The sequence below is a fragment of the Perca fluviatilis genome, chromosome 15 (genome assembly GCF_010015445.1).
Source record: "Perca fluviatilis chromosome 15, GENO_Pfluv_1.0, whole genome shotgun sequence".
NCBI classification, from domain to species: Eukaryota; Metazoa; Chordata; class Actinopteri; order Perciformes; family Percidae; genus Perca; species Perca fluviatilis.
The window spans coordinates 29,003,202-29,027,379 of NC_053126.1; the positions used below are offsets into that span (position 1 = coordinate 29,003,202).

The window sequence follows — 24,178 nt, forward strand, 5'->3', positions numbered from 1 at the left end:
ATAACTCAGTAAAGCTGCTTCTCGGAACAGGTCCTGGTTTTAGATCATATATACAGAACTTTGTTGTACACATGTCCAAAAATACACTCTTGGAAAGTATATAATTTGACATAAACAAGTGCTTTCATTTTATAAAACAGAAGGATGAATGGGTGGATGGATACACACATGCTGAAAGTTCCTTTGGATAAAAGCATCAGCTGTATAATGTATAGTGTTTGTTGATTATACTGTTAAAATTGAAGAATGAATGAAAATCTAAAAGATGGATGGATGGATGGATGGATGGATAGGGGGCTTAAAATCTTTACATGAATGAACACTGACTTAAACTACTTACGATTATTATCTGTTTATAAAGATAAAAGAAGTATAACTAGAACTAATGGTAGTAGCAGTGCAGGGCGTAGCTGTGCGTCGAAGCAGGGCCACGGGAGCAGCTGCAACCACGATCCAGGTGCCGCCACAATCCGAGGAAAACCGCGAGGCGAGAAAACCGGGGGGAATAAGCTTCTGCGGTCCCGTTCGGTGCTGAGGAGGACGTAGAGTCAGATGAAGTGGGTCCTAGAGCTTAAATAACAGACTACTGGAATTGAGGAAGAAAAAAAACTCAAAAGAACATGAAGCATTCGTTTTGTCTGGATCTGAAGAAGGCTGAATTAGAATTTCACTGAGTTTAAATAACATTAGGTTTAGCCATAAAAGAGCAAGTATACAGACCACCTACACAGTTGATTATTTTTTATTGGCCCCATATTTTCATCTTTTCTTGCTAGCTGTAACTGATTCCATCCATATGTTTTTAAACAGACCCTTTTGCTCTTTTTGCACCCTGAGATGACTACATGACGACCATATACTGTAAATATGTATAGCATTGACACCATACTGCTAGGACTTCACACCTCTAGGGTTGGGCATCGAGAACCGATTCCTATTTGGAATCGTTTCAAAAATTACGATTCCATCGGAATCGTTTGGAGGATTTGATTTCAAATCTGATCATGGGTTCCAAATTTAACATGCGCAAGTTTTGGTTTCCGTAGCGGCCAGGCGCTTGTTGTGTTGCAGCCTTGGAGCACAGTAAGCGGTGCTCTAGTGGGGCTTTATTTTACATTGAAAAAGCCCTGTTAAAAAAACAACTTTCCTCTTATTTGTGAAATAAGCATGTGACCCGTTTCAACTCCACCCCTCAAAGAATCGGAATCGATAAGAACCGGAATTGGAATCAGAATCGTTAATATCCAAACGATGAACCCAGAGTGCGACAGTGCAACAATGCCTCTCTCAGTCAGTTATCACACCTTTTAAGACACACACACACACACACACACACACACACACACACACACACACACACACACACACACACACACACACACACACACTTTATATCATCATATTACACTACAGCTGACGGTAATTTGGCCACTTTTCTTTTGTCTGCTGGATTGTTCTAATACAGTAACGGAATATATACTTTCCTTTTTTGTCCTGGACACAAAACAAAAGAAAACCCTAGGGAGGAAAAATGAAGTGAAAATAAAAAAAAAATGTAACCCCAAGAAAGACAAAAATGAAGAAAACCATAAGCAGAATAATACAGCAATGAATGCATTTTTGGAATATAGTTTGTGAAAGGATTAGCCCTCAGTAATCCAGTTGGATGTAATCCACTACTTCCCAGAATTTTCCCTTCAGGCCCCCGGGGGCAGAAGGATATTCCCTTGACTGACAATTACAGATAATTACAGTATCGGAGTTTAAAAGCTTTATTTCACAAGCTGCGTCCTAAATTGCCTATAATTGAGGTGGTCATTTTATAAAATCATTGACGATGTTTGACGACTCTTTCTGCTTTTCCAGATGTGCGCCGGGCGCACCGACATGACCCCCCGCTTCTTCTGATTTACGACTTTAGAGCAAGAGTGGCTCCGGGGCCACTGGGGCACATGGGAGATTGAATGTGTTATTTTTGTGATATATACGTCACCGAAGCCTCAGTTTGAGATTATCTGTTGAAGGTGCAAAAACAAATGTGGCGTGTAAGTTCAATAAACAAAATGGGGGGGGGGGAAAGGGTGGCAATGATCACTGGGTTTGATTTATTTCAAATAACATAGCATGTCCTGACCCAAAGTCAATATATTATCGACAACATATTATCTTCCATAATTTTAAGAGGTTGTTGAATAAATTCCGGGCGACAGATACAGGACTGTAAACTCCAGTAGTGTCTGACTTCAGGAGGTGAGCTGAAAAAAAAACAATTTTTTAAACTAGGGCTGCACAATATATGGTTTTCTTTTTTATGGTCATCGCAATATCAACTGGCGCAATAAACACATTGCGAAAGGCTGCGACATATTGTGATTTATCAACCGAAAACTGCACATTAAAATGTTAACTGTCATTTTTCTTTTTAGTGGTGCCTTTCACATTCAATTCAATGTTCAATTTGTTGAATAAAAGAAGGTTGGAAATGGTTTTCTTTCATTTGTTTTAAATACAGCAAGCAATGTGTTGTATTTCAGCAGAATACTGAGAGCAGCAGGAAATGCAGAACAGAGTACGCTTTAATATCTGTTAATTTGCCGCGAGCGATATCGTTATCGCGATATTCTACGTTATCGCATATCGCATATTTTCCTCGTATCGTGCAGCCCTAATTTAAACTAAGAGCAAACATAACTAAAATCCATCAAAGAGTAAAAGGGAACATAATGCTCGAAATGTTCACAATCAGAAGTGTAGAACTGCAGTTAATGAGAGTCCCGGCATCTAACGGCCCATTATTTACCACCGACGCCTCCAAAAATTCCACTTCCCGGGGACAAAACTGAACAATGAGTAAGCTGGAGTGGTAGGCCCAGTTATTCAAATTTAGTCAATGGAATTAATGGTGAAAATGAAGAAATCGCCTGGTGTCAATATTTCACACATACATGGCTTTCTAGAGGTGGGGAGACAAGTATCGATCTATTAGTATTACATAAATTGCACATTGAGAATTGAACTTTTTGGTTCTAGAATAATAAAAGAAATTGAAGTGAGATTACACAGAGAAGCTTATCTTTTTTAGATTAAACACATGTTGACTGAGGTTTTCCTTTTGGGGACATCATTTTCAAGTTTGAAAAAAAGGTAATACATTGCAATATATCGCAGAATATCGCAATATGTTTAAAATCGCAATGATATCTTATGGTGACATAAGTATCGTGATAATATCGTATCGAGGGACATCTGATGACCCCTCCCACACACACCATCCTTTTGGCTTTCAAATGCATTTTATGGTTCTTTTTGGGCTTTTGACCACTTTAGATCCTTTTATTATTATGAAAACAATATATATCAAATTTGACTCATACAATGAAGTAACCATGTCCATTCAGTGCCTATTTCTCTTAAAAAAGGGCAGTATAAGTACCATACAATGTCTGCCTGTTCATATAGCCTGCCTTATCAGGGCCTCTGTTGGTTCTCTAAAGTCTATATGCTACACAGATCCCTTTATAGTGTTACACCCAGTCAGAATTACAAAAATACACACGATGGTCCCCAATGAGGGCCCTCTGAATCCAATCCATAAAAAAAAATAAAAATACGAAGAAGCCCTGAAGAAGCCTTCTTTTTACACGTGTATCCGCCCCACTGTACTGTAAAACCCTGAAAAGACAGAACCCCGAAATGTCCAGAATCAGAGATGCAGGGACTGGCATTAGCTTTGAGTTGTAGCTAGATCAAAAAAAAAAGTCTTGGCAGGCCGAGCTCCTCTGCAGGCAGAAATAACTTGAATGTACTGTATTAAAGTAAGACTGCGTTTACTTTTGATAGACGTTTTCCTCATACAAAATGAAAAGTTGAATTCAGGAGTAATTTAACCTTCTCCATTCTCGGGCTGCGACTAACTCGGGTTAATGCTACAGCCTCACACATAGTCATGGCTATATCTCGTTCCCCTTGCCTTTCCACATTTAAGGACAAGCACACTATCTGTTCCCTGTATTTGATCTCTGCCAGTAATATTGTTTCTGCCTCCAGCGTGGTCTCAGGCTCGTAACGGTGTCCGTGTCCCTAACAAGCGCCAGTCAGCTCCTTTTTTAGTATAAATCCATCGTTTGTCCTGGAACGGTCGCGTCGTGCTCCTGACATGTCACATCATCTGAGTCCTGGGCATGGAGTCCTGCTGGTGTCCCGGGTACCAGTGAGCAAAATTGTTCATGTATCCACCCGAGTGCACCGGCGCGCCTTTGGCCGCCATGCTGATGTCCCACAGGGAGCAGGGAGAGGCGGAGGACGGCGGCGGGGGGGCCAGGTGGTCTCCCTCAGGTCCACAGGGCCCATTCTTCATGATCTTCTTGAATTTGGATCGTTTGTTTTGGAACCATATTTTCACCTGAAGGACAAGGAGAGGAAAATAGTTAATATAGATAGATAGATAGATAGATAGATAGATAGGCTTTATGAATCCCAAACTGGGACATGACTCCGTCCATGATGGATAACATAATTTGTTCAGTGATGCACCACAGCTTCAAATGTGTCCTGTTTGCATAATAATACAATCAATTTGGGGACCGTGTGGTTGTAGAATGGGTAGGGGCGGGAATCATCAGAGGTCCCACCATACGATATCATCACGATTTCAAAGAGATTGCGATATTCTGCGATATATTGCAATGTATTAACCTTTTTTTCAACTTTAAATGATGTCCCCAAAGGAAAACCTCAGTCAACAATGTTTTATCTAAAAAAATTTTTTAAAAAAGTTTCTATGTTCATCTCACTTTACATTTGCAATTTATATAATAAAAGATTGATATGCCCGTGTATCGGTACGGTATTGTGGATTCACTGTGCCACATGTACAGTATGTGCAACATTTAAAGATGATTCATAAAATACGCCCACAATAATTTTGATTGCTTAGTATTCTATGCACTAAAAAGATATGTATAAAGGCTTTAGGCCGCCCTACAACTTATTGTAGGCCCAGTTAAATATTCAACTTAATTATATACAATATATGTGGTACGGGGGTCCTGCTCCATCTCTCCTTCAGTTAATGGGTCCTTGGTTTAAAAATACGTTGAAGACCCCTGGCATAATCGATTAGTTGTCAACTGTTAAATCAGCAACTATTGATATATACAGTTTAAGTCATTTCTTATGGAAAAAAGTAAAAACTTCTCTACTCCAGCTTGTTAAATGTGAATATGTTTCTAGTTTATTCTCCCCTCTGTGACAGTAAACTGAATATCTTTGAGTTGTGGATGGACATTTTTCACCACTTTCTGACATTTTGCAGACCAAACAACTAATCCATTAATCGAGAAACTAATCGACAGATTCGCAGCCCTATCAAGCAGCTTAAGCCGGTCTACCTTCTATCGGTTGGGTTCTGGTTCATCCTTAACCAGCACTGAGGACGACGTGTTAATTTGTCGAAAGGAAACTATGACGACAAAATATGCGTTGGCGGTCTTTTTTCTTTCTTTTTTTCACGTTTAAAACACGACCACTAACCTTCGACAACGTAACACATGAGGAAATGCATTACAATTTTTCGAAGAAGAACTAAATGATGTGAAATTTGAATGCAGTGCTATGCGACGACCTGCATGTGCCTAAAAATCCAACAGTGTAATTACTGAGAAAATAAGGATAGGATAGGAGAGCTTAGACTTGAAAGGGGAGACAGAGGAGGGGAATGACATGCAGAAAAGGGCCGCAGGTCGGAGTCGAAATTGCGGCCCGCTGCGTCGAAGAATAAACCTCTATATATGGGCGACAGCTCTACCAGGGGCCCCTTCAGGAGTTGATTGACCTGTGGCGTTAATAAGCAGAACCTTTTTTATTTCTGCTGTCCTCATTATCCAGAGCCACACAGTATGTGATGTAAGGTTACTTTCTGTTCTTCGTGTTTGTAGGCTATCAGTAGGCATGAGTGTAAAATGAATGTCACTCAGCTTTCATAGATGTTTGCTTGAGGCATATTATTATAAAAAAACAAAATATATATATATATACATATATACATATACACAGTACAGGCCAAAAGTTTGGACACACCTTCTCATTCAATGTGTTTCTTTATTTTCATGACTATTTACATTGTAGATTCTCACTGAAGGCATCAAAACTATTAATGAACACATATGGAATTATGTACTTATGTACAAAAAAGTGTGAAATAACTGAAAACATGTCTTATATTTTACATTATTCAAAGTAGCCACCCTTTGCTTTTTTTGATAACTCTGCAAACACTTGGTGTTTTCTCTCAATGAGCTTCATGAGGTAGTCACCTGAAATGGTTTTCACTTCACAGGTGTGCTTTGTCAGGGTTAATTAGTGGAATTTTCCCCCTTATTAATAAAAAAGCAAAGGGTGGCTACTTTGAGGAATCTAAAATATAAAACATGTTTTCAGTTATTTCACACTTTTTTGTTAAATACATAATTCCATATGTGTTCATTCATAGTTTTGATGCCTTTAGTGAGAATCTACAATGTAAATAGTCATGAAAATAAAAGGAAATGCATTTGAATGAGAAGGTGTGTCCAAACTTTTGGCCTGTACTGTGTATATATATATATATATATATATATATATATATATATATATATATATATATATATATATATGTATATGTATATATAAATAAACACACATATATAGACAGTATATGCTACGCATTGTTGAATTATTCTAGAAAACCCAACATGCCAAGCCCTTTCAGGGTTTTCTGGGTTTCCCTTGCATGTCCTTTTTACTTAACGTCTCTTAAATGCATCATTGCTGTTGTGTGTGTGTGTGTGTGTGTGTGTGTGTGTGTGTTTTTTCTTGTGCTAAATATATCAAATCAAATGACTGCGTTAGCTGATTCTCTCAAGTTAAACCCAGTGAACCCAGTTGACATGTCATAGTAGGAAAAGCACAGGTGTATTCAAAACCATCAATGCTGGCTGCATTCCACTTAGGAGAGGTCCTGGTATTGGGCATGCTGACTCACTGAAATAGCTTCCTGGGACACTTGATGGAACTGAGCCATCGTTAAGGTTATCAAGTTCAGCTGTCATTTTCCTACTATGACAAATAGAGAGGCAACAACCTAAGAGGATATTAAATTAAAGATAAAAATGCAACAAAATCTAACGATACACTCACTATCCTATACGACGCCAACCACCGACACGCCTGCTAGGAATACCATTAAAGATAACAATGCAGTAAAGTAAACTACAATTAGGTTATAATGAGCCGTACAGAAGCAATCATAGAATCATAAAAGGTTATAGCCTAACAAGCTAACAGGAATATAACTGACATACAGATACCATTACAGTAGGTGTGCCTGAAATAATATCACCGTACCACTGACTAGGGATGCACCTATCTGATGACAATGGGGCCAATTTATTCAATTCAATTCTATACAATCATACAATTGCAATAAACACACAATAAAAGTTGCTAGGGCATTATTTCCTGTCATCAACCAGTCGATAATATTCCTATAGGGGAATATTATCGGCAGGACAGGGTTTTCTTTACCATTGTGTGGTTTAGGCAGCAGCTAAGCCTGATGTAACTAAAATACTTCTCCCAGTGGACTTCTTTTATTTTTTTTAAAGATTATTTTTTGGGTCTTTTCCCTTTATTATAGTGACAGTGGATAGACATGAAAGGGGGAGAGAGATGGGGGATGACATGCAGCAAAGGGCCGCAGGTCGGACTCGAACCCAGGCAGCTGCAAAGGACTCAGCCTACATGGGGCGAGCGCTCTTACTGGGTGAGCTAGAGGCCGCCCCGACTTCTTTTATTTTTTAAAGATAACTTTTTGGGGCATTTTCAGCCTTTATTTTGATAGGACAGCAGAAGACATGACAGGGGAGAGAGAGGCGGGGGGGAATGACATGCAGCAAAGGGCCGCAGGCCAGAGTCGAACCCGGGCCCGGTGCGTCGAGGAGTAAACCTCTATATATGGACGCCCGCTCTACCAACTGACCTAGCCGGGCGCCCGTCTTTAAGCTTTTTGAGTGTTATTTATTATCTTCTCTAGCTGTTCCGACATTTTATACACCGATACGGTAATAATAATAGTCCAAAATTATGTGAAATTGCATAAACGTAATATTTTCTTGGAGGACCTGTAAACCCTCCACTAAATACGTGCACCTAGTCTTCCACAAACCTATTAGAAAACACGTTATAGATAGATATAGAATATACAGGAGCTACAGATGGCATCACATAGGCCAGTGGATCCCAAACTTTTTCACGTGAAGGACCCCTAAACTGACACAAATTAGACCATGGACCCACATTTGATAAGATTTTTTTTTTTTTCTCTAAGGTCCCCCATCTGAAAGTTTTACTTTTAAATATTTTATTATAGAAAGTGTATGAAAAATATGACCAAAATAATCCTACATTCTGTCATTGTGTTTGAAATATAGTACAAAAAAATTATTCCCCCTTTTGCGAGGGACCCCCGGGAATCAATTATTGGGTAACACTTTACTTGACGGTATCGACATAAGAGTGACATGACACTGTCATGAACACATGACACAGTCATGACACATGAACCCTAACCCTAACGTGTCATGACAAAAACTAGGGATGCACCGAAATTAAAATTCTTGGCCGAAACCGAAAACCGAAAAAGAGGAAACTAAGACCGAAAACCGAAACACCGAAAGAAATTATGCCAATTATTAGTACCATTGCATTTATGGCTATGACTGTGTACTAATTTGACTAAAATCAAGGCATTGCAATTGTATAAATTAATATTAAAGTTTAATTAAAAAAATATCTAGCAGAAATATTGCTGCAATCTGATAGTCACATATAGTATATTAGCCTAAGAACAGAATAGCTTACCTATTGTTGTTATTATTATTATTATTATTTGAGGCACTCTGCAGGATTTCACTGAACATATCAGACAACAAGGGTGCATGCCCCTCATCTGGTGCAGAGAGATGGGTCTTTTTTTCTATGCTCTGATCTCCTACACTTACTAAAAGAAATGTCATGTCACTCTTATGTAACCGATTATTCTAACACACGGTGTGAAACGCAGGTAGCGGCACGTATCTCAGCCCGTCTGACTGGCATTTCTTCTTGGCTGTCCACACGCCACCTGAAAGTTAACCTTGACAAGACCGAGCTCCTGTTCCTTCCAGGGAGGGGCTCTCTCCCACCCAGGAGTTTCCTACTACAACAATGGTCCCCACCCAGACTGCTAGGAGCCTGGGTGTGACACTCGACGACCAACTGTCCCTTACTGCCAACATTGCTGCAACTACCCGATCGTGTGGATACATGCATAAGATCAGAAGGATACGTCCCCTTCTAACGCAGAACTCAGGTTCCGGCTAGTCATCTCACATCTCACGCCTGCCTGCGAGTGCCATCCATCCGACCCCTGCAGATAATTTAGAACGCAGCGGCTCGACTGGTCTTCAACCTACACCAGATCTGTCACACTACAACCGCTCTTCCGCTCGTTACCAGTTGCTGCCCGCATGCGCTTCAAGGCGCTAGTACTTGCACACAGGGCCAGGAACGGATCAGGCCCAGCTTACATCCAGGATATGGTCAAACCCTACACCCCAACCCGTCTACTCCGCTCTGCATCAGCCAAACCTGCTTGCTGCCCCCTCACAGCCAGGGACAACCAATCGCTCTACGAAATCCCGACTGTTTGCTGTCCTGGCTCCTAAATGGTGGAAATGGGCTCCCTATCGACATCAGGATGACCCAAAGGCCTACACATCTTCCGCCGCAGGCTAAAAACACATCTCTTCCGACTGCACCTTGGATAAATAATAAATAAAATACAAAAAAAAAAAAAAAGCACTTTCATGGGGCTCTTTGTAGTTTGGCTTATTTGAAGCTAATGTACTTGCACTTACTTCTTGCTGTCCGGAGTTAGTACCTTCAAGGTTTGAAAGCACTTAATTGGAAGTCGCTTTGGATAAAAGCGTCAGCTAAATGTTGTAATGTAATGTACCATTAAAATGTGAGTCCAACACTGATGCTCTGCTTTATGGAATAATGTCAAATAATAAAAGAAATGTACTTCATTCCTTTGAACACGAGGCAGCAGCCCCATAATAAGAACAGTACGTATGTGTGTGAATAAGACTAAGAATAAACAATGATAACGTATTAAATGATTGAGCTGGGTATTCCTTTCGGACAATTTTCTGTGGCTAGAGATGATGACTCCGTTGTGTTGTTGTTGATATAATTGACATGCACTTTGTTTTCAGTGTGCTTGCAAATTGGGCATCAAATTACACGAATATGCCTCTCGGGCAACCTGTCAGCTTAGCAGGAACACATGAATCATAAATAATTACACAGAGCCGGTGACGGATACTTTTGTCTCAAACAGGTTTTAACTGCGCCACAAAGGGAAGAAGAAAAAAAAAACGAACGCCCAAAGGACTGGTGCTGCATGGGCGGCAACAGAGGAGCGATGAAAGGGAAAAGAAAAGAAGAGAAAACACGCTTGGCGCTAAAATTGTTTTCTCCTCCACACTGACAGTCCTGGGAATTATTACCCTGGGATTTTATAGGTATTTATGGAGAGGGTTGAAGTGGTTTATGGAAGATATTTTATTCTATAAAAAAAAAAATCTAATTTCAGACTGCTCTAATTGACTCTAAATATGTGGAAAAACTGATCCCTTTGCCCGATCATCAAAAAGGCACCCAGCTTTCACACCCAGGCTTATGCTCAAAGAGCCAAGAAGTCACACAGAGCTAAACTTGACGTTTAATTCGATCTCTATTGTTCCAGAGTATCTGCTGACGTCAAGTACTGCCTGTTAGAAGTTAGTGTGGATGGTGGCAAATGCATAAAATCAAACTGCCACGCCATAAATAAGCGATGCCATTGTAATTGTAATTTTTTATTACGAAATTAACTTGCACTTTAAAACCCTTTCTCCAATTTCTACACTGAGTAAATTGTAATATCAGCAAAGGAAATCATATAAGAACGTAGTTGTCTTTCTAGTTCAGTGATTTCCCAACCAGGGGAATTAGTAGTCAACATGACCGTGCACTTTTTAGTGAATTTTTAGTTATGCATACAGGCCGGCGCTAATATGTTCCTTCACAGGAAAACTCGGTATGCGAATTCTTTCGTTCCTTCAGCCATCAGGCTATTAAAGGTCCAACGTGTAGGAATTTCTCTCCCGTCTAGCGTTGAGATCGTATATCGCAATCAACTCTCTCGCGCCACGCAGTTCAAAGTACGTATTAGAGCTACGGTAGCCTTCACGCTTCAAAAAGCCGTTCTCTTGCTCTTTTCAATATCCTTTTTCTTTTTCTGGAGCGAAGAAGAAGACTCCTGTTCCTGAAATTTGGATTTTGAATACGCGTGGTCCTCCGTGTTCCCTTCTTCAAACTCGCCGGAGGCCGGGAAGCTACGATAACAGTTAGCAGCATTAGCAGCACCCTGAGAGTTTATCATGTGACAGGGGAAACGTGAAAGGCGGAGCAGTATGTCCCGTATGTCCCTTACCGGCTAACGTATTTCAAGATGGCGCATGAATATGGAGCGTCTACCCCAGTTTGTGCAAATGCAAAATGTAAAATGTCAAGCCAAAAGGAATACTTGGAGTTGATGGTGGAGGTAAATATTCATGAAAAAGGACAAGCTTGTGAACGGGCAACACAGATTTTGATAATGTACAACTAAACACATTACACACTAGACCTTTAAACACTTATCTATGCTCTTGTTGTCACTGGCATGTTGATGTTGATGCTGATTGGTTGTCGTTCCTCCTGTACTTATTTATTACATGAATGGGATAGACTGTAAAAATGAATTGCCCCTTGGATTAACAAAGTTTTCTGAATCTGAATACAGAAATGGTAAAACAAATAGCTAAAAGTATTGCATGAGCAGCTGAATAGGTTAGCTAAAAGTAGTGACTAAACAGTTCAAATAGTTAGCTACAACAACCAAATCGTAAGCCCTTATTTTCAATAATCTATAGACTGAGGCAATAAAAATGACAACCACCAAACCGCAGTGCCTGCGGTATTATAATTACCCGGATGAAAGCCTAAAGAGAGTATGTGGAGCGTAGCTTATGAGCCCAGGAGTCAATCAACAGCACGTTAAGTTAATGCAGCCTCAGTGAGAGGATTTCTGCCGTAATTATTGGTTTCATATTCCAGCAGCAACATGGAGCTGACAGCTTCCCTGAGAGCGCCACCACTGACACCGACATTAGCGGAGGAGGGTGGCTGAGAGGCAGGCCAGGTGCCGCTGGGTGGGTGGGGTGTGGATGGGGTGTGTGTGTGTGTGTGTGTGTGTGTGTGTGTGTGTGTGTGTGTATACACAGTATGTGTGACAACATTAAACTAAACCTTTGTGTGTCTGTATATTCTTGAATAGTGGGCAAAAAAAGTTGGGGTCCTGTGAGAAATAAAAAGAAAAGGCGTCCATTTGGCGGGTGGTTTAAGTATGGGCAGTGTGTGTGAGAGAGAGAGAAAGATGGATCGAGATAGAGAGGGTTTCAAGGAAAAATGTTGGAACTGTGCTACGTGCCACTTCTCAGCTGCGTCTGGGAACATTAGAGATTTAGATGGAAAGTGGTCAGCGGTTGGCTGCCGGCCTAATGGCACGAAGGCAGGATAGAGATGTGGTGTATGATCACTATCTTTGTTTGTGTGTGTGTGTGTGTTTATGTTTCCATCTGTATGTGTGTATGTATGTATGAAAATGCGCACATGAGCTGCATATGTCTGAGTAGCTGCATGGGTATTTGTGTGGACTTAGAGTGCACCCGTGCGTGTGAGCAATGTGTGTATGTGCCCCAGTACATGCTGTATGTTGCTTGTACGGTTCCATATGCACACGGGGCTAATGACAGCTGACTTGACTGTCTCAATACAAGCTGTTCTTTGTCTCCATCTATTTACTGCCCCACCACCAGGAGGAGAGAAAGCGAGCCTGCGAAACACAACAGCGTGTTGTATATCCATATTTACACAAGTTTAATGTTTAATAAATGAAAAATAAAAATGCAAGCTCTAATGCTTTTAGTGTGGTTTCAGCACTGAATAAAAACAAGCGGGAAAAAAAAAATGCTGTTCTTCAAATATGGAATTATAATTGTGCTTGAGAAAAACCAATTGACTTTTGCACAAAGTTGGTAGTGCACAATAAAGAGATTTTAAAACTACTTTTCTACACCAACCCCATCGCCAGACAGAACATTGTTTGCTCATTGGATGAGTCTGCAAAACTCTGGATTTTGACAAATTGCTCTTAATGTCAATGTTTTCAATGTCAGCGATTTTTGAAAAAAGTATTTTTACTATATCTGCACGTGGCAACTATCGGATCGTTAAAGAAAAAAAACAATTGCAGTTAGCAACATTTGCCAACAAGTGGGCAGACGATCAGAGGGGTGGAAAAACACACGCCCAGGATAGTCCCAATTATTTGGAGGAGAAAATGAACGTGAAACAGTGAAATTACAGCCGAAGCGTTGGTTCCAAACACCCATCACGGTTCATCATCAACGTTTTAGCTATCTATGATTGTTTCATTGCTAACGTTAGCTCAAAACGCCGTTCAAGCGACAGCCTTTGTTGTGTTTGATTGCTAACTTGTAGCCAGCAGTGAACGAACTTCGTTACGTAGGTCCATTTTTATTGTACTGACTTACAGAAGTCTCTCGTTAGCAGGTTCTTGTCGGCTACTTCAGCCTCTAATCTAGAACTGACATCAGGGATCATGCCGTGAAAATGTGATGCCTTAACGCTAAATAATAAATTACTGCTATGTAATGTCTATCTCATTGTTCTGTGGCTAACAGCAAAACAGATCTGCGTCTGTCGCAAAGTGACGCACGCGCAACTCACATCTGCACTCGACTCACACCGGGTAGTGACAAGGTGCGTGCTCTCAACTGGCTCGGCTGACGAAGGACTGTAGTGCGCAGGCTCTGCCTAATAACGCAGGAGCTCATCTCAGGAAAGGACTGAATGGGGCCGCTGTTTTACGACGCGGATTCCAGTTTTTCTTGTGCACTTAATTTAATGAATGCAGCTTGACTTCCTGGTTCACCTTTTGACCGTACTACAGCAAATTGGGGAGCTGTGGAAAACAAATGAATTCCTTAAGACAATGGCCGAGCGACACTGTTAAATAATCTGTAAAACCACTGTTGGGCTTCGTCGCTAAACAGGTCCCACGTTAACACTGACTTGTCTACACACTAAAAAAGGGCAAGCATTCAGAGAGAAGAAGCACCAGCAGTACAAAAAAAGCACACACACACTCTTTATCCAAAGCCCACAGAACTGTGTCCGCATTCCTTCAAACTACAGCCAGATCCTTTAATAGCGCTCTAGTATCTGACACAGACCATAATACAATCACTCAAAGCCCACTTTCCCTGATCCAAAACACCTCAAAGAACACAGACAAACAGTGTAGCTTCTTTGGTAAGCATGCAGCGAGTATGACTAGCAGCAGACCGCATTCAAAACCACTTTGCCACTACAAGGCAAAGGCAGACGAATGGATCATCTCTTACTCCCAGAGTAAACAGCGCTGCGGCGCCTAATTCATACGGGATTAGGACGGTTCATCTGATGACATCAGCAGCTGCTTATGTACAGTACACACACATACACGCACGCACACGCACGCGTCTCTGATAATGCTACACAGAGCATTATGTGACTTTCAAAAATACATGTCTTTATTTGCTGGCAAAATGTGCCGCTGTCTCCTTTTCTGCTGCTGAGAAAGAACAATGATTCTATTTACGTGTACATAACGTACATGATAACAGCTCTAAATAACAGCGACTGTGCATTGTGTGCGTGTGTGTGTGTTTTTTGAGAAAAAGGGGGAAAGCTGACAAGTGGCAAAACAAGTCTTCCAGCGTCCAGCCCTGTTCGTTGGAATAAGCGTGATGTGCATTTCTGCCACGTTACACACAATATGAATAGAGTATACAGTATATTACAGTACGCATGTGTGTTACTCTGTAGGTTCCTCTTTTCCAAATTTTACCAAATGCTCCACATAAGTGTAAAAATCTGTACTATTTTAGTGAAAGAGTCAATTGCTACTAATGCCATAGAATGAATGTGCTAGTAATATATATATATATATATATATATATATATATATATATATATATATATATATAATAACTACACTGCCCTGCAAAGCCAAAACACAGAAACTACATATTCACTCAAACCCAGTCAAGAACTGAATCGGTCTTTTTGACCCGTTTCATTATGAAAAATGTATCCTGTCAATATACATTCTGTAAAAACATATCTTTAGACGGACTGTGACTACTTATAAAAACAAGTGCTGAAGAAAGAGAGCCTGTTGAAATAGCCATGGCAGGCTACAGACAAAACTACCTTTTCATTTTTCCCTTGCTGCTATCTGTAATTGAAAATGTCTGATGGACTGACATCTTGCGCTTTTTATTCCCTTTAAATAAACGAAGGCAGTAACTAAATTCAGACATGAAGGCTACCAATAGGCTTTTGTTGCGTGTGTGTGTGTAAGAGGGAAAGCTGACAATTGGCAAAACAACTCTGCGTGTGACAACAGTAAAAAGAATGTACCAGCTTTAATACTTAATAATTATTGCCCTGTCACTGTGAACAAAGGAAGACTTTAAATCCAATCCACGCAAAAAATCTAAGACATGCAAGATTAAGATTCTAGAAGATTCACATAAATCTCATATAATTATTTATTTTTATTTAATTTTTTTCGGGGGGGGGGGTTCCCCATTTACACCACATGTATGTTGTATTAATATTAACCTACGTATATGCTGTGGTCATGCATTTCAGTGATAGCTCCGGGCAACTGCCTCCCAGTGCGTCATGTATACTTTAAAGTTTAGGACGAGATGATGCACATACGCCCTCAACTAGAGAAATTAGCCAAACACTTTGTTCATATTAGAAAATGTTTCCGACGCCTGTCATCACATATATTTATGTTTGTATACCTTCAGGAATATAGTTTTTTTTTTTTTAAACATTTTATTCCTCATGAGTGTAAAATACTTAATTTGCGCAATGAACTTGCGTTCATTAGGATTTCTTTAAATTTATTTCCATGAATCATCTTGAAATTTAAAGAAGGCTTTTGAGAGTGTATGGCTTCTAAATGTGAAAGAGCACTTAGTGTATTTTGTGTGTGTTAGTACCTGGGTCTGTGTCAGGCCCAGTTTGGCCGCCAGGTCGGCCCTCTCGGGCAGGGCGAGGTACTGGGTCTGCTGGAAGCGCTGGTTGAGGGCCTGGAGCTGCAGGCTGGAGTAAATGGTCCGAGGCTTCCGGATCTTCTTCCCCTTCCCGTTCAGCCTCACCTCCCCGTTCTCTATCACCGTCGTGGGCTTCTCGTGATCTGGAGAAAGAGCAGGACGTTCTCGAGATAAATATCAACGCGGGGTATTTGTGTGTGTGTGTGTGTGTGTGTGGGGGGGGGGGTCAGATTTGTTTGGCCCTGGGAGTCACGGCGATGCATCGTCTCTACGCAGTGGTTTCATCCTACATGGCCACCAACAACAACACACACTGCATCCCCTTTACGCTTCATGAAATGTTGTGGACGATAAGAACGCCACTTCAGTCCTGCTTTTTGATGTATATTTTTGGTTGTTTTTTTTTTGTGACATATTTGAGCTCTGTTAAAAGGGAAAGCTCGTTGAAAATCTTTGTGCTGTTTTCCTCATCATGGGAGGTTTTTCCGACTGCTTTTGATCAACCTGTCTATCCCACGAAAAACGCCTGGGAAAGTAAAATGGGAGTAGTACGTAGATGTAAAAACAAAAATACCAAAAAAAATTTATATACAGTATGGTACACGTGGCCTCTATTAGAGTGTAAACAGCAACCCATTCAGCATTGTTTTACAGGATATTAGTGTTTAAAAAAAATAAAATGTAGGTCCATTTATTGTATTTTAGTATGTTTGTGCATGTAGGGACAGGCCACGTAGGGGCTTTAACCATTGACATTGTATTACAGTTAAACAGTCCACCCGCGTGTGCACCTAACCTCAACCATCTCAAATTGAACCATATAACAGAAAACTTATGTGGTGGCCGCAGTGGACCAAGATAGGAATTTGTAATTTGTTTCAAAATAAAAGGCTTTTCGATTATTTATTTTTTTCCAATGTAATATCGTGTGACAAAAAAAGAAATATGTTCCGGTGGATTTACTGCAGGACTTCACCGAGTCCAGACTGCTATGAACTCAAGGAACAAAATGCCATAAACAAAGTACAATTCAGTATTAATATATATATATATATATATATATATATATATATATTATATACATAGTATGATGGTGTGCAATGAATGTGTAATGACTCCTCTTTGTTTGCTCCAAAGCAGTTTGGGTTACGTGCAGCTCCGTCGAGAGGGCTTTCCTTCCCTTTAGGGTTGTTTTTTTTCTTTTCTCAAGAAAGCTATACAACTGTGTGTTCGCCCACGCTGATCTTTGTTATGACATGAGCTTCTAGCCTGCAGTGGCAGGAGGGAACAGCTGTGGACAAGCCGAGGGGCCCCCACAAGACGCTCGTGATTCTGTAACTGAGCTCGCAGCTCGTGCAAAGCAAGCCGCAGGAAAGGCAGCAGCTCCGCGCTGAAGTGCATCAACACCGGACGAGAGAAGAGAAGCAACGGGCACTTTGGAAAAGAAAACTTACCAGGGTGTGCATTTCATGACCGGCACGATTGGGTTTTAACCCCTTGTTTTTTTGGGTTGGCAGTTGCCGGGGCTGGGCAATATGACCGATATTGTATCGATATCGCGATATGAGACTAGATATCGTCTTAGATTTTGGATATCGTGAAATCGTGTTGTCTTTTCCTGGTTTTGAAGGCTGCATTAGAGTAAAGTGATGTCTTTTTCTGAGCTTAGCAGACTGCTCTAGCCGTTCTATTATGTCGCCTTTACACGCTTTGTCATTAAATCGACTTTCTGATGATTATTTATCAAAAATCTCATTGTGCACCAACTGTCAATCCTATAATATTTGTATCTAGTCAAGAATATCGTGATATTTGATTTTCTCCATATGGCCCAGCCCTAGCAGTAGCTTTACTTTAATGTTTGGGGTCCCACAGACAACCCTGCTGTATAGGTACAGTATGTGTCAAAATATGTTTTATTTCCGCCTTTAAATAAAAAATATTTCTATTCATTTAACCTTATTCAGACGTAGTAGGGCTGCACGACATGAGGAAAATACGCGATAACGTTGTTAAATATCGCGATAAACCGATATTAAAGTGTACTCAGTTCTGCTGCTTTCGATATTCTGCTGAATCTAAAACAAATGAAAGGTACATTATTTCCAACATTCTTGTATTGAACAAATTGAACACTGAATTAAATATAAAAGGCAGCACAAAAAAAAAAAAAGAGTGACAGTTCCATTTTGAAGTGCAGTTTTCTACTGATAAAAAAAATCTCCAAGTGTCTTTTGCGATGTGTCACAGCCTTTTGGGATATGGTTATTGCGCCAGTTATTATTGCGATGACGCAATAATGTGTTTTTTTTTAACGACATATATCGTGCAGCCCTAATACGTAGAAATGTTTTGAGGTAGTAACCCCTTACGAGGAAATACAGAAATAACCACAAGGCATTCTTAGTGCACCCAAATAAGGAAATATGACATGTTTATACTGTGTTTAAATAATGGCTGTGTGTGAAGACACACACACACACACACATATATATATATATATATTAGAGCTGGGCAATATATCGATATTATATCGATATCGTGATATGAGACTAGATATTGACTTAGATTTTGGAAATCGTAATATGGAATAAGTGTTGTCTTTTCCTGGTTTTAAAGGCTGCATTACAGTAAAGTGATGTCATTCATTCTATTATTTGCCTTTACCCACTTAGTCATTATATCCACATTACTGAGGATTATTTATCAAAAATCTCATTGTGTAAATGTGTTGTGAAAACAACGATAGTCAACACTACAATATCGCTTTGGTATCGATAGAGGTATTTGATCAAAAATATCGTGATATTTGATTTTCTCCATATCGCCCAGCCCTAATATATATATATATATATATATAAAAAATCATTTTTAGGGATGTAATGATACACTCATCACACAATTCGATACAATTCACGATTTCTTTAACCGAATGAGCTGCAGACAAATGACTGAAAAACATTCCTTATTCCTTTATTTATATAAACTGTGCCAAACAACAGATGTGTCCTTCTGATGAGTCAAAAATGCAACTGAAATTGTGTTTTATCTTAAATGACCGAAGCGAACTAGATTACGGCCTAGGCCATTTAAAAAAAGAAGAAAAAAAATGGCATCGCGAGTCATTGTTATTATCTCAAGCGGTTGTAACCTTTACACATTTATATTGATCTTTAACGATTTCACGGCGGTGCATGGTCCCTATTCCTTTTGTTTTCCACAAAAGTCCTTCAGACAAACCAGATGAAGAGTATACAGTAATAGTGACGTTGCTTATGTTCTGGGCCACCCGAGAGGTCTGACTCCCTGTTTGACCTCATAGAACAAACTGTTATAAAACTCCAATCAGGGGAATTTAATTGGACTTCTTCGGGAATTGGCAGCGGTAGTGCTGCATATAAAGTACTGTACTGTCAACACCAATCTCAGACACAGAGAATATGATTATAAATATGTTTTACAGCTGGCAGAAGAAACGCGTCCTTCCCTGTAGCGGCCCTCTGAACTACGTAATCAGCGCAAAAATCATAGAAGAACCATCATTAGAAGTTTTTTTTTTTTTTTTAAAAGTATAATAAGTGATAACTGTTCCTTGAGATGGAGTCTTTTATTTATTGTAACATTGCTTCATGTACAGTATATATTAATGAAGTAGACACAACGTGCTGATGTGGGGCTTTCACTGAATCATTTATGGTCTGTAGACCATACACATTTTTTGCAAGAAACTGAAATGAAATCAAACATATTACTATGGCCAATGATTTAAAGGCATAGATAGAATTTTTATAGTCTTTATTTTATTTTTTTTTACATCTTTCTGCTGTATTTGTAAGGATAAATAGTCAAACAATATTTTTTTTACAACCTTGAACTGCTCTATAATAATATTTTGAGTAATTTTCACTAAGAGATTTGTACATTTGTATTGGCTCCCCTGTCATTTCTCTTGTAATTTGGCTTCCTGGTAACTTCATACATAGCAGCATATTTTAAATTGACAAGATGAGAAGTCAGACTTAGAGCTGAGTTTGTGCTGAGAAAATATAGGTACAGACGAAAGAAAGAAAGAAAGAAAGAACTGTTTGCCTGCCGTCAAGTAATCATTTAATTGAATGTGAAAAGAATGACCTGTATGTAACATTAATAATAATAATTATTATTATTATTATTGTTATTATTAGTAGTAATAGTGGTACATGATCAGACTCTGTTAACAATAATGTCATTCAGCCATTCAGGCTGCAGTAAAGTGCAGATTGCTCTTCTTCACCAAATATCTGAGCAATGGAGGACATTATAAAATGCCTTATCAAATACCTTAAAACATATAAAAGGATCATATAAATTCTATATTTTTGCATTTTGTTGTTGTTGTTGCATTGAAACCATGTAACCTTTGAAGACATAAGCTATCACACCCAACAGCTACTGTTTACAGTGTAGCTCTATGTCAAGTGGTCGGCAGGGAATTTGCTTAACCGGGCCTTGACGGTAAAGGTTTTATTTATAAGCAAAAAAAAAGTACATGTTTAAAAATAGCCGAATTAAGTAATTCATAATCGAATTGTTTTGAGGTAAAAAAAAAAATAATTTAAAAAAAATTTAAAAAACGATCCGTTTTCTCTCAAAGGTTAGGATTCTCGTGCTATTTTATTTTGAAAGGAAGTTTAAATTAAACAGAGGGAATATGTTGGTTCAATTAACATTTAGTTTTAATCAAATACAGTTATTTCTGGCAACTTCTCAGGTGTGAAGTTGGTAGTTAACACATTATTATTTATGTATTATTATTATTATTGCAGCCCTGTCAGTGTGTGCGGAGGGAGCGCGTGCAGGCAGCAGAAACAGGGTGGATGTTATTTGGGAGACGACGGGCTGAAGGTTATGGTTTTGGGCCGCTGCGGGACACCACAGGGCCGGTGTCGGCTGCTTCTTGTGGAGAGTCCCACAGTCTGTGCAGGCCTTAAACTCATCTCCCGTCCAACCCCAAAGTACACGAAACATGACGCTGTGGGCGACCCGTGTGTGCATCCAATTATTGTGCTCGACTGTGGTTAATTTTCATGTGTTTTTTTAAACTATACTTCAGCTATTTGAATGGGCCTAAATAAAACATCTGTTAAGAAGAACCTTCTCTTCCATGAGATTAATTCATGCTGTGTCTATTGTTGCATTTAATGCCCTCTGTGATAGTAGGTCTATACAAGCAACATATTTCTGACTTGGGCAGTCTTGCATAAAGACCCATGTAGAGACGACACAAATAGCCTAATGGAAATATATATATATATATATATATATATATATATATATATATATATATATATATATATATATATATATATATATATATATTAAGCATGAGTGGGCCCAGTAAAAATCAAATAAACCATGACCCAATAAAAACAAGTGGCCCTGATTGGCTAAGAGCTCTTTATTCTTTTTGTTTGTTTTACTTTTCTTCCAATTTTTTTTTTTTAAACTCCAACTCGACTGCACCTGAAAGTCCGTTATATGAATGAGCGTGTTAATGTAATTGGGTGGCCCATGTGCTGCAATTCCCCATTGGGAACCATTTAGGAGTTAGACCACATTGGTGACAAGAGCACACCGTTAATGCAAAAGGGAAAGTTCAAAAGACGAATATTTTCTATTATAAATGTCCTGTGTAAACCTACCCGCATCTTCCAGTCTGGTGTGTCCAAGCGCGCCGCCGTGACCACCGTGCTGATAGGGCAGGTAGGCCCCAGGGTGGTGCGCGGTCACGGGGCTGTGATAGGCCGGGTATCCCAGCGGGCGACCGTACGACGATGCACCAGAGGAGAAGGGCCCGTCGTGCTGCGAGGAACCGACGGCGTGCAGACCGTGGACCGAGTAATGGTTGTGGGACAGGCCGGGGGAGTGCTGCTGGTGTCCGGTGTAGCCGTGGCCGCCGAACTCCAAAAACGCCGATTTGGACGGGTCAGGCGGGACTAAAGTGTCCGATATAGAGCTCATAGTCATCATTGGGGTGAGGGGCAGTGATGTGGCGGGAAATAATAAAAAAAAGGGTCAGCTATGACCTCCAGACGGGGGCCATCATAAAGCAACCCACCATCAATGTTAAAAAAAAAAAAGGTCTAAAGACTTTCAGAGAAGGTTTTCACTTTCCATAAACCAACAGCAGCCTTTATAAAAAAAAAAAAGAAAAGATTTACCTTCGTTTAATGTCACTATATTCCTGCTGAATGACGAGTATTTAAAGCGGCTTTAGGTGGGTTTGTCCTCCGCTACATCCCAGCTGAAGGATCCATGGACGTGACGCTGACTGTTTACCATTGAGAACAAGACGCGGGAAGCTAGGGGGCCGAGGTGCAGCCAAGACAGCACTCGAGTTAAAAAAAACAACAACCAAGGAACTCCCGACCAAAGAGGCAGTTCAAGTGATTTAATATCCTTCGAATGGGGTTATTTTCCTTCTTCTCACCCTCCAAAAAACAGCCAGCCCGGTGCTTGTTTTCGTCCCGTGTTGTGAAGGAGGCGTTCGGCAGCGCAGAGGAGCGGAGTGTGTGTTCCTCCTCTTCAGAGCGCACTGTGTGTGTGTGTGTCTGCATGGAACGTTCTCTGCCTCCACTCTCGCACACACCGCGCGCTCATTGGCTGCAGCTCTTCGCCGTGTCAACTAATCACAATCCGCGCGAGCGGTGGACCGGCTCCTCTCCGTTTAGAGAGTGTGTGTGTGTGAGACAGAGAGTAGGCCTGAATGCCCACTTTAAAAAGAATTATTTAGCGAGGAGCCATTTAACCATTAAAATATAATTCCGTGTGAAATTCTGGGCTAAAGATCTACAGGCACCGACTCCTTTCATTAGGTGGCCGCAGGCCGTCGGTTTATTCAGGCTCAGTAGGCCAGATTCACTGAAATAAAAAGATAAATAGCCTAAATAATTTTTTTTTTTTTAAAATACCGGAATAGCTTTCAGGCTAAATAACTACAGAAGTGTTAGGTTTGTTGTTACTAGTTAAAATACTTACCAATTATTTCTCGTTTGAGGTGACTGCTTGAGGCCTTAATTGACTTTATCCTAACTTTGGATCATTATAGCCAACGAAGAAAATAAACAGGTCTATAGGCGCACTTTAAAATATCTGATAATCGTTGCGTGCGTAAATTAGGCTAGCCTACATAAAAAATATAGGAATGTTTGCCATCATGTGTTGCACCGTAGACTATAGGCCTATATTTAAGAACTAACTATTCACCAATACTGTGCACGATTTCATATAAAATAAAAAAAAAAAAAAAGGCATGATGGCAGGTTGGCTCATGAAACGCAGCGCTTTTCCAAAAATAAAATTCTTCCTGCGTGCCAAAAGCAAAACAAGGCAGATCAGACCAAATTATCCCCATAAGCTGCTGTTGAAAGGCCGCAGACCTTATTATCCAAATTGGCTTTTATTAAACACACACTTACACTCATCCACAAGACTCCCAAGTTCCAAAAAAACATATCATTGTGCTATTTTTCTCTCTTTATTTATTTATTTATTTTTTTGTCTTTTGTTGGCACAAAATGAAGACGAAGGGATGAGACTGCGTCTGAAAACACTAATGGAGAGCGGCGTGATTTTACGCCAACGTAATAACCCTCAGAAGTAGCAGAGTAACACACACACACACACACACACACACACACACACACACACACACACACACACACACACACACACACACACACACACACACACACACACACACACACACTCTCTGAGGGCACCGCCTGTGGTCCCACACGAGAGACAATTACAACAAACATCGCCCCCCTAGAGAAACTCCAAACTTGTGATTTTGGCCGAGCAGAGACTCGGACAGTGTAATCTCGCTCAGATCA

At 40.1% G+C, this 24,178-nt stretch overlaps 1 protein-coding gene across 1 annotated transcript; it reads right to left on the reverse strand.

The window, feature by feature from the left end:
* Positions 1-3,692: 3,692 nt before the first annotated feature.
* Positions 3,693-22,871, reverse strand: LOC120573935 (homeobox protein Dlx4a-like). Its single transcript, XM_039823850.1, has 3 exons — positions 21,986-22,871; positions 16,251-16,447; positions 3,693-4,402 (listed from the first exon to the last, which is right to left on the reverse strand). Exons 1-3 carry the CDS (start codon positions 22,311-22,313, stop codon positions 4,160-4,162), a joined length of 768 nt encoding a protein of 255 aa, XP_039679784.1. The 5' UTR covers positions 22,314-22,871; the 3' UTR covers positions 3,693-4,159.
* Between the last annotated feature and the right edge of the window lie 1,307 nt (positions 22,872-24,178).

Bases quoted from the DNA above. Each gene is read 5' to 3' on its own strand.
- LOC120573935 (XM_039823850.1), bottom strand. From the start codon at position 22,313: ATGATGACTATGAGCTCTATATCGGACACTTTAGTCCCGCCTGACCCG. The intron at 16,448-21,985 runs GTAGGTTTACAC...CTCTTTCTCCAG, and splicing joins CACCAGACTGGAAGATGCGG to ATCACGAGAAGCCCACGACG. The intron at 4,403-16,250 runs GTACTAACACAC...CTTGTCCTTCAG, and splicing joins TGGGCCTGACACAGACCCAG to GTGAAAATATGGTTCCAAAA.